Source organism: Trachemys scripta, chromosome 1 (genome assembly GCF_013100865.1).
Source record: "Trachemys scripta elegans isolate TJP31775 chromosome 1, CAS_Tse_1.0, whole genome shotgun sequence".
Lineage (NCBI taxonomy): Eukaryota > Metazoa > Chordata > Testudines > Emydidae > Trachemys > Trachemys scripta.
Window position 1 is genome coordinate 10,579,541 of NC_048298.1, and position 12,019 is coordinate 10,591,559.

The window sequence follows — 12,019 nt, forward strand, 5'->3', positions numbered from 1 at the left end:
CACAAGGGAGGTGAATGAAGGTTGCATGGGCAACCTTCATTCTGGCATTTCCTAACTTTTGGGTGCTTAACCTTGAAACCTGACTTTTTTTTTTTTTTTTTAAACAAAGGGTTTTATGTGTAATTTTGATTTCAACCGATAAACGACACTGAATCAAAGAGGTCACACACCCTTTGGGCCACATCCTCAGCTGGTGTGAATGAGTTCAGCTCTCTTCACATCAATGGCTGAAGCTATGTTCGCTTCAGCGGAGATTTACACCAGCTGAGGATCTGGTGGGTCATGATTTTGTGAGGCACTCATAGACCATAGCGACAGGGATCCATATAAGACCTTAGCTAGACAGACAGGCATGTGGGCAGAAAATTAAAATCACAATTTGCAACAATGCACACAACAGCGGCAGACCATTTGCCGATCCCCCGCAACAAAACAGCCACTCACCTCACAGAGCAAAGAAGGATTCCCACTTTTGATTCCCATCGAAGCCCCAAGACCCTATAAAACCTCCTCAGATTCCCAAACCCACACGCATCAGCCTTTCCCAATGCCCATCCAAGAGTCTTCTGCTCACGCATGTACATTCCCCCCTGCCCTGGCCCCAGTGTTCCCTTTCCCTTCACTTTTTTCCCCCCATTTAGCTGACCCCCTTCCTAACTAACCCCCACTCCCTCCAAACGAATTATGGAACTAACCTAACATTTGCCTCCATCACACAGTTCACTCTACTTATGTGTTATACTCCTTTCCTCTACGATGTGTCTGCCTTGTCTATGTAGACTGTAAACTCTTTGGGGCAGGGACTGCCTGCTACTCCATGTTTGTACAGCACCAACTACAATGGGGCCTCAATCTTGGTGGGTCCCTATACATCACCCTAATAAACATGATTATTAATCATTGTCATTAATCCAAGATATTCTTGGGTTCTATCCAGCATCCCTTACACACGAGTCATGGGACAATGGCTTTCATCTTGACTAGGAAAAGTGGACACCTTTCGGTCAGGCGTAACCAATACATGCTAGCTAAGTCCAACCTAAACTCGACCTCTTTTCCTCATCAGGACAGAGCCAATGAGCGTCGTCATTAACTTCCCTGGGGCTACGCATGTGACTAAAGGCTGCAGGATGAGGCCTTTATTTCATTAAGATTTCTTGCAAAAATGAAAAAAATGAATTGCACACAGGAGCTTTTTCTTCCTCTCCTTATCGCTTGGACTATTCAAAGCTGTGCCCAACACTCAGACAGGCTTCCCGCTTCTAAAAGCGGCTAACGGGCCATGTTTACAAGACATCAGAGTGAGTTTGCTGAAATGTTTTTTATGCCAGCTAACAAGGAAACACCATCTATCATCAGTCTGGCTCCTTTTGTTGTGATGCCGCGCCGGAGGCTAATTTATAAAGAATCAATGGCAAACCAGTTAGCTGGGAGTTTATTTTCCTAAGCATTTGGCCACGTCAATCCATTTCATAACTACCTCTGCTTGCTAAATAGCCCCAAGGGAAATGGTTACAATGTATCCACTTCGCTGCCACCTCTCCTTGTGGTAGGTGGAAGATGTGTGATTAAAAAAAACCCAAGTTTGTAATAAACATTCCATTAAAGAGCCGCTCTTCGCGTGGTAACAAATGGACTAGCCTGGTAGGGATGTCAGGCAGATGACAATGGAGAGACGGCAGTTCTCTGTAGAGAACTGTTTTATCAGGAGTCAAATAATAACAGACACGCGTTCGTACAATGAATGTTAAAGAAAAAAGTTATTAGAACTGATTTAATCTTTGAAGGACAATCTCGGGGTGGCTGGCATTGTGAGCACAGCTCCAGTGCCTAATGAAAAGGAAAAAAAAGGAAGGCAGATAAAAAGAAGGGAAGAAAGAAACAAACGGAAAGGAAATGTGACAATCATCACCAGGTTCATTTATTTGCACGTTATCATATCCCTGTCTCCCACTCTCCATCAGTTCCTGTGTTTTAGATGATAAATTCTGCCAGGCAGGGCTTTCCTTTCATACAGGACAGTACAATGCAGGACAGTATGGGGACTCCCCGTCCTGAGGTGAGACGTGATCCAAATCCCACTGATGTCAATGGGTGTCTTTCCAGTGCCTTGAATGGGGTTTGGATCTGGCTTTGGGGCCCCGGAGCTCTACCCTAATAAGAAAGAAAGAAGGGTCACCTATAAGAATTCTAACATGAACGTCAGAGGACCTTTAAATCCAGTCACGCTGAAGGCATATAAGAAAAGCCACACTGTACAAAGGGTGATGTAAGGTTCCCGACCCTGAGCATTCCATCGGCAGCACAATGCCGCTGCGCAACGCCAGTTTAATACGATGGAAGATGCACTGCAGACTCGGGAAAAGCGTGCAATGTACCTGAAACAGTAGCAGCATCATGCTGCTCCTAGGATCACTCCTGCTCGCCGGCAGTGCCCATCTCCAGTACACATCATGCCGGTAGCAGGGACAAAGCGGGACAGAGAACAGAAGAAAGTAGGCGTGGCCAAAGGGACACTGACCACAATGTATGCGCCTCACTACAACACCTGGGCTGTGACCCAGTTCCGTGCATCACAGCAGTTCCATGGTGGGTGGGACTGCAGAGAGCCTGCCCAGGGGAATCCAGGCCCACCTTGCACTTCGCTCTACAATTGTCCTCTCCCAGAATAGCATAGCAGGGGAATGACAGGTGGGGAAATAGCTTGTGCATCTTCTGGCCAATGAACGACTGCTCGTAAGTGACCACGAGGAATCAGCTGCCCACCTGGTTCAAACAATGTATTATTTTGTACAGTTTCAAAGGAATGTTGGGCCCGAATTGCTGATGGGCTCCATGCTCCAATGAAGAAGGCAATCATTTTCTCATACGGACACCAGGCAAGAAGAGCGCTGAACGTTGAAAAGACAGAAGGTTAATGCTTTGCTTAATGAGTGGTGGACTCCTATACATCAAGATTCATAGACGCACAGCTCCATTCCTAAGAACAGCCCAGCTAGGTATAGTTTCCAAAACTTTTATGAGCCTGCAGTGTCACGATGTATAGCACACTCACACACAACTCCTGCTGTATTAGGGAAATTCAAACACTCCCAAATGGTGGAGCTTCCACCTGGCTCAGTCAATGTCCTACTTACTTATACCTCAATGACTTCACTTAGCCTTTTAGTGCACTATATTAAAAACAAAACCCAGAAACAAGAGAAACACTCCAATGAGCAAATCATCCCCACAAAGTCAATAGGAGTCTTTTCATAGACCTCAATGGGCTTGTACAGTATTATTAATTATTTTAATCATGGTAGCACCTACAGTTCTCAACAAAGATCAGGGCCCATCGTGCTGGGTGCTGTACAAACATAGTAAGAGACCTCGAGAGCATGCAATCTAAATAAGCAAGACAGATAAAGAAAGTATTATTGCTCCCATTTTACAGATGGGGAAACTGAGGCATGGAACAATTAAGTGAGTTACTTAGGCTCAGACAGGACATCTGTGGCAGAGCTCTCATCTCCCAGCCCAGTGGTTTAACTACAAGAACATGCTTTCTCACAGAAGGCTTTGGATCAGGCCCTTAGTTCAGAGCAGTAAGTGGGCTTGTTCAAGCTTTGATCAACACCATCACAAAGGGAGAATAAGTCTTACGTTTCTAAAGCAAAAGTGAGGAGCTGCCTCTGCTCCACACTGCTTCTGATAATCTGCCCAGTCAAAGTCCTGGCCAGAGTAACCTGTAGGAGAAGAAAACAGGGAAACATGGTAAGTCATTATTCCATACGGAGGAGAGAAAGAAATGAATATTTCAATGTGACAATAATTTGCACTTCCGTACCGCCTCCTCCCATCTAAGGATCTCAAGGCACTTTACAAATACCAATGAGTTAAGCGCCATATGCCGTTGGGAGGCAGGTAATTATTATCATCCCAATTTAAAGATGGGGAAACTGAGGCCCAGACAGTTTAAGATTACACAGTGAGGGAATGGCAGTGCTAGGAACAAAAACCAGACCTCCCAGCTCCGTGTCAGACACTTAACCCACAAGATCATCCTTCCGGCTTCCCTGTAAATACTCAGGGACTGAAATATTGTATGTGTGGCATGGGTCCAGCACTCAAAGGAGAATAAACGTTGTCACGCTGCTCTGTGTAATGCTAGTTTTATTTGCTATAGTCTATGTGTCATCCAAAATTACTTCTTATTATTATTCTTTGTAGTGGGAGTACTTAGAGGCCCTCATCAGGGCTTGTGGTCCCACTGTGAAAGTGCAGTGCACTCACATGTAACAAAAAGATGGCGCCCATCTCAAGGAACTTACAGTGCGTTTAGTTACAACTCTCTATACACACCTGGTGTTGCTGGAACACAGCTGCCTCTAGGGTGGAGAGCAGCTGCTCAGTGGCACATGGCAGTCTACTGGGGGAGAGGAAATTCTTGCCACGTACATCAGGGCAAACCCTCTGAGCTTAATGAAAAGTACCTTAGGATCTTTAATTCTACTCCATTCCAGTTCTAGATATCTTAGGTATTTCTAAGGCCTCCATTGCCATAATATCTCAGCACCTCACACTCGTTAATGTATTGATTCTCCCAACACCCCTGTGAAGTGTGAGTCCTGTTGTACAGATGGCACACAGGCTTGATGTGACTTGCCCACGGGCACTCAGGAAGTATAGGTGGAGCAGAGAAATGAACTCAGGGCTCTCAAGACCTAGGTAGCGCCCCAACTTCTGGATCCCTCCTTCCTCTCAGAATGGAGGTCACCTTCATTTATAGGGCCTTGTCTGAAATAGCCCCAGTCCTGAGACTGTATGGAACTCCATGTATCTATCTCGCATGAATGTCTTGTACAACTTGGCTCTTTAGACTGTAAGCTCCTTAAGACAGGGCCTGGCTCTGTGTTTCTATAGTGACTAAGAAAATAGGATTCTTATCTTCACTGGAGGCTTGCAGGTGTTACTGTGATAATAACTGTAGAATCATGATCACTAGAAAGTTTCAAGGATAGTTTAAAGCCCAATTTCTCAGCCAGGTCTTCCTCTATGTGGACACAATTTGGGCCCAATCTTACAAGGTTCCGAACACCCTGTAACTTCCATTGTCACACATGGGAAATGAGGGCACTCAAGAACGTACAGGACCGAAACCTTTATACCAGTGAAAGTTATTTCTGTTTTTTCTTTTTTTCTCCTGCAAATGAATTGCAGGTGCAAAAATTGTGGGTGCGAATTACGTCTATAAAAAAGGCAGGGCAAGGTTTTAAAACACGTATCCCTAAGAATCCTGTCGAGAGGCCAGAATTTAGATTAGATGAGATGATCCAGAAGAGGTCCCTTCTACTGACGGTGTACACAACAAATAAAATAGTACAGTGCCGAGCACAGATGGTCACAAAAGGGTCAGCCTCTATGCTCTACAAAAATCAGGATAATGGACACAAGTCAGATATTAGGAATGGCAATATACAAAAACTAGTAGGAGAACACTTCAACCTCCCTGACACACAATAGCAGATTTAAAGGTAGCCATCCTGCAGCAAAAAAACTTCAGGACCAGGCTTCAAAGAGAAACTGCTGAGCTTCAGTTCATTTGCAAATTTGACACCATCAGCTCAGGATTAAACAAAGACTGTGAATGGCTAGCCAACTACAAAAGCAGTTTCTCCTCCCTTGGTGTTCACACCTCAGCTGCTAGAAGAGGGCCTCATCCTCCCTGATTGAACTAACCTCATTATCTCTAGACTGATTCTTGCCTGCATATTTATACCTGCCTCTGGAAACTTCCACTACATGCATCTGATGAAGTGGGTATTCACCCACGAAAGCTTATGCTCGAATATATCTGTTAGTCTATAAGGTGCCACAGGACTCTTTGTCGCTTTTTACAGATCCAGACTAACATGGCTACCCCTCTGATACAAAAATCAAAAAGTTAAAGTCCTATTAATAATTATATAATACCAATACCCGACCAAGAAGAAAGAAATGGAAATTCACGAGGAAACAATCAGAGTTTAGTCAAAAAATGGATATTGTTTTTCATGGAAAATTTTAATTTTCTCTGATATTTTATGTGAAACAGTTTTGGTTTTTCGACACAACACTGATGCCAAAAAATACTCAGATTTCAGAAGTGGAAACATTTTTGTTTCCCACTCCTTCCAATCCCCTTTTCCCCAGTTTTTCATGCTTTCTTGGTTTTTCAAGGAAAATGAGGAAAAACTACAATGAAACAAAACATTTTCTGCAAAAATGTCATTGAGGACGAAAGGCTGTTTTTCATCCAAACGCATTTTCGGCTGAAAAATCTCAACCAGTTCCAAGAAAAAAAAAAAAAATCATTATAGTCAAGTAAGTCTTCTGCATGACACAGTGGAATGGAAAACAAAACAAATGGCATACGTAATTTCATGTGTTTGTCTTAACGAGAACATCCTACAGACCTAACACTCTCTAGCATTGCTACTAAGACTCTGCTAAAATGTGCTACATCTGTTGAACTTTAGCCCTGAAGCAACAATTCTACCATGGCTGAGGAACAGTAATAAACGATATGTGAAGACAGTTCTTTTGGACACCAGCTGCCAGAATACATTACTGTCAGAAGAAATAAAAAGCTGGATACATTCTAAAGGTTCCCCCATCTCCAATTAAAACCCAGCAGACAGTTTTTGGATCTTTTATTGTGAGCTACACTATAGCTTTGCGGTGAAGATGGGAAAGGCATGTGGCAGTGGATTCACCGGTGGGCCACCTAATTGTCATTCCACAATCATTTTGCGGCCTGATCCTGCACCATTGACATCAGTGGAAATTTTACTGACTTCAACAGCGGCAGGATTGAGCCCTTAGAGAAGAGCTACAAATGAGTATGCCGCAACTCACTAATATTAAGATTCAGTAGCAGAAGGGTGATTACTCCAAGAGCTGACACTCACTAATTCTGCCTGCAAAACACGTTTGGACCCAGGACCTTCTGATCCACATTGCAGACCTCACCTTGTGTGAGCTAAATGAGTAGCTCCATTAGCAGGTTGCATTAGTAAACTGTTATCCTCTTGTGGCTCAATGTACATTGACTCGCTTTGCTAATGTGTTTGCTAATACCCACAAAACAGGGGGGGGGAAAGAATGTGCTATTATCTTGTCTGTACAACACCGGAAGAGCCTAGTGGCTTACTCAGAAGTGAATATAACAATCCAAATGTACTGAAAGTTTTAAAGGGAGTGTTCCCTTAGTAAACCTTACAAATGGTAGCTCTACCGAAATGTTTCCCCCGCTCCTAATAGCTCCTAAAAAGAAACAATGGCTGTTACTCGAAAGGGAAGTGGTCTATAAATCCAGTTCTAATAAATATAAACTGAGCCTGTTCAATGTTTACACAGAGGTAGGAACTGGGTATTCATTTTTGGCACTATATATAAAAATACTGCTCTATTTCTAGCAGCATATGTTTACAAGTCCAGCACATGACTCATCAACTGTACATTTTCTCTGTCGACCTCTGCTTTACAAAAGATGCGGTGGTGTACATGTAAAAGCGGCATGGATATTCTATATATAAAAAGCACGGTGATGCCGAATAATCAGACAGGCCACACTATGCCTGATGGAACAAACTATTACTGTCCTAGGCAATGAAAGTAAGGGAACATTATAATCATGGAACCTTATCTCCATTTAAAGTTATCCAGAGAATAGAGCGTAAATATACAAGAACAAAGACTCCTTGTACAAAGAAGAAATTCTCAGCAGAGGCTTTGCTTTCTCATCTCCTCTTGCATATCAATGTGTGGACTTTTCCTACAGATGGGCATTTTGCTAGCAAGTATCTTCAGTGTCTTTTCTACATGGGAAAGATCCTGGCCAGAAACTTCTCGGCACAAGATCATATGAAAGAAGCTAAGGCTCTCCCACCCCCACAGCAGCAGGAGGAGTTTGGGTGTGGGTGGGGGGCTCAGGCCTGAGGGCTGGGGTGCAGGAGGGGGTGAGGGCTTTGGGTGGTGCTTACCTTGGGAGGGTTCCCTGGAAGCAGCAACATGTCCCTCCCTCAGCTCCTAGCTCCGCCCACAGCCTCTGCCCACAGGCGCCGCCCCCGCAGCTCCCATTGGCCCTGGTTCCTGGCCAATGGTTGCTGCAGAGCTGGCAGCATGCGGAGCTAGGAGCTCAGGGAGGGACATGTTGCCGCTTCCGAGAAGCCGGGTAGGGAGCCTGCCAGCCCCGCCAACTCCCTTCCCCCACCACGAGCGGGGGTCCCGGCCTACTCCCACCCAAGCACCCTCAGCCCTCCCCCCAGAACACCCCCCAGCACTTGCGGTGCCCCCCCCATGCACCCATAGCACACCACCCCTGTGAACCCACAGCACCCCCCGGGCCACACCCCCGAGCACCCATGCCCCTCCCAGCACCCTTTGCTTCCTCCCCTCCCCCCCCAGCACCTGTAGGCATTCCCAAGATTTAGTCAGGGGTATAGTATAAGTCATGGACAGGTCACGGGCTGCGAATTTTTGTTTACTGCCCGTGACCTGTCCATGACTTTTACTAAAAATACCTGTGACTAAAACGTAGCCTTAAATATATTTCATCAGTTGCCTGTTCACACCATTGTTGTCTTTTGGAAACAACTAATTTCTATAGCTCTCCACCCCTTTTATATTTGTCCTGTTTGTTTCTTTAATGTTCAAGGCTGATATTGTCCGGTTCAGAAAGGGCTAGAGAGACATGGACTCACGTAAGTCCCCCCAGGACTCTTTGCCAGTTTGGTTACATTTTTATTTCCCAGACACTTTTTTAAATCAGGCATTTAGAAGTGCTCAGACCTCTGATCAGATTTGAGTGACAGACATAGCGCTTGTCAGATGAAAAGGCTTTCGACACCCTGGGTGTTAAGATGTATTTTGGGCATACAGCCACCAAACACACCAGAAGTAATATGTTAATTTACTCTGTATGGATATCTCTCATCTTCCTCATGTCATTGCTCACACGTCCCCTTCAGGATCCTTGATTCAACAGCCCCACCTAGCAGACCGGAGATTTTCGGTGTGCTAATTTAGCACGGTTTCCATGCATGTCTGTTACTGGGGGACAAGAGGATTTCTAATGATTCCTCAAGAACCTTCAGGAATCCAGATCCCTGGAGGTGATACTATACATCTATTTTCTCCTTAAACATTTCTGGCTCAGGTACAGAAACAAGTACAGTAGTCACCAGAGGTGCAACTATGCTGCTGCCATGCCAAAAAAAATTGGCATCAAATGCAGAAGTCAAGGCAACCTGAATCATAAAATTCTGTATCGAAAGGCCTTTGTATCACCTTAAATTGAAAGTGCGTGGTATGGAACTTATGAAGCAATGGCCACTGTAGAGAGAAACATATGGTCTATCGTCTTAGTTAATTAACAGGCCTGTATGAGATGGATTCTGAATAGGCAGGTTACCTGGTCAAGTATGGGGTGGCTAGGGGCAAATACTAAGATTTATGAGCAGTAAAGCCGATAATTGTGGTGCAGTGGAATCAGGGGACCTGGCTTCTAGCCCTGGTACTGCCAGTGACTAGTATGAGTCCTTGGGCAAGTTACTTTGCTGTTCTGTGCCTTGGTTTGCCTTATCTAATTAAACCATAGGCTTCTTGGGGGAAGGCCTGGCTATGTGTCTATACAGTGCTTATGATGCTGGGTCCTGTAATGTAAACTGGAGACAATGGTTTTGACTCAGGCCCTATATGAAAAGGGATTAATTAGACCATTCTTTGAGGAAATAGTTTTCCTAACAAACATTTGTGAACAGTTAAGCAAGCACCTTGGTTTCAAGCAGTATTGAACTCAGTGTCAAGAGGCCACATTCATTTCTCTAGAACTAGCAGAATAAAAGAGGATAAATTCTGTCTGCAGATGTGAGTATACAGCTGCCACTGACTTCAGCATGGGCTTCAGATTAAGCATATGCTGGAGGGTTTTTGTTGGATATGTGCCCGATACCTTGTATGGGTGAACCCACTAGAAGCAGAGTTTTAATCCACTAACAGTATTAGCGTGACAATGGAATAATAGCTTACAGGCTAGCATTTTATTTCCAATTTAAATAAACTCTCACTCACCAAATATTATTGGGGGGGGATTACAATTTTGTTTCAAGTGGCTTTGCTGACACCAGAATATCAATTTTAGAAAAAAAAAAAAAAAAAAAAAAAAACGGTACCATTATGGCTGATCTTGCACTGAAGTAGATGGAGTTTCAAAAATTACATCCTTTTCAAGGTTTTCTAAAACTGGAACAATTTATCCGAATTGCTCCAAAATGAAAAAAACTCCAATTGGAAGTTCTCAGATTTTGTTGCAAGTGTTTCTTTTGGCTTCCAGTCCTAATTCTCCCACCAATGTATTGGGTGTTCTTGGGCAGATCACTTCTTTGTGCCTCAGTACCCGCAGCCCCGTATCTGCAGAATGGCCCCTTTTATATCCATGGACTGCTCATTATCAATCTCCCTTAGCTACTTGCCATATTATCTGAGCACCTCATGATGTTAAATGTATCTTCACTACACCTGCATAAGGGAGGGCAGTGCTTTTAGACCCATTTTACGGATGGGGAATTAGTGCACAGAGATGCTAAATGACCTGCCCAAGTCCAAACAGGAAGTATGTGAGAGAGGCAAGATTTGAACTCCTATTTCCCAAGCTACTGCCCTAGCCACTGGACTATCCTTCCTCTCGGGATACAGTAATGAGAAGGGCACAATATGGCCTTCAATGTTCATACAGCGCCATGAAGGTGCTGAGTATTATAAAGATCCATATTACAAGAATTCATTATTTTCTGTTTTGTAGCTGTGTCAGTCCCAGGAAATTAGGATTTTTAATCAACTTCAGTACAGTACATAATGCACGTCAATAAATAAAACCATTTATAGGATCAGCTCATCAGCTACTCCAATTTATTCCAGCTGTGGATTTGGCCCATATCATTTAGTGTAATTTTTTCCACACAATTAGCACTTCTATCTTCCCAGGTAAATTGAAACGTCGTTTTTAAAGGCATCAAGAGAGCCGGTTTGTCTTTTGGTAGGGGAAAAACAACAACAAAATACCGACCATCAAAACGCATAATACAGACCCTTGGGAGGTGTGAGATTGACTCCGTTTTTAAGGCACCATTGTACTGGTAAGATCCCTAAGGAATCAGCATGGCAGAGCATTGAGATTTTGCTGGGTTCGGGTCTCAGGTCATCAATGGTCACTTGTAAATAATGATTGTTAAAAACCTGAAGGGCAGAAAACAGGCCAATGTTAATTTATTGTAATGCACGCCACACTGGGGTAAAATAACGTATCTCTGCCTGGTTGTCAGCATAATTCTCCATAGTTTGATGTGCAGGTCTCAGCCAGGAGGGCTCATTTATCGGCTCAGACAGTCGAAATAGGCTTCTGAAACTCCATAGCGAGGAATGGAACTAGGAGTTGTATTGATCATGTCTGCCGTGTGGGTGAAACTCATCTATAAGCAGGGAGCCAGCAAAGACTAGGCACCAGTTACCTCCCACTCAAAAGAGGGTGAAAGCAGGATTTAAAGCAGAGGTGGGCAAACTGTGGCCCACAGGACCCTCCTGCCTGGCCCCTGAGCTCCTGGCCCGGGAGGCTAGCCCCCGGCCCCTCCCATGCTGTTCCCCCTCCCCTGCAGCCTCAGCTCATTGCGCCGCCGGCACAATGCTGTGGGCAGCAGCGCAGCTACAGAGCCGGCCTGACCCGGTGCTCTGTGCTGCGTGGTGGCGTGGCTGGCTCCAGCCGAGTGGCGCGGCTGCCTATCCTGGTGCTCTGGGCAGTGCAGCTGTAGCGCCGCCAGCCACCGGTGCTCCAGGCAGTGTGGTAAGGGGGCAGAGAGCTGGGGCGGTTGGATAGAGGGCAGGGGAGTTAGGGGTGGTGGTCAGGGGGCGGGGGTGTGGATAAGGGTCAGGGTGGTCAGAGGGCAGGGAACAGAAGGGTTGAATGGGGCAGGGTCCCTGGGGGGCAGTCAGGAATGAGAGG

At 44.9% G+C, this 12,019-nt stretch overlaps 1 protein-coding gene across 2 annotated transcripts in view; it reads right to left on the reverse strand.

The window, feature by feature from the left end:
- The window catches only part of SFMBT2 (Scm like with four mbt domains 2), a 202,041-nt gene that overhangs the window by 59,531 nt on the left and 130,491 nt on the right, over positions 1–12,019 (reverse strand). For both annotated transcript variants that reach the window (XM_034764474.1, XM_034764467.1), the window contains exons 9-10: positions 11,112–11,259; positions 3,646–3,728 (exon numbers count right to left, since the gene is read on the reverse strand). In XM_034764474.1, coding sequence (XP_034620365.1) covers positions 3,646–3,728; positions 11,112–11,259 — 231 coding nt within the window. The remainder of the gene's footprint in view (positions 1–3,645; positions 3,729–11,111; positions 11,260–12,019) is intronic.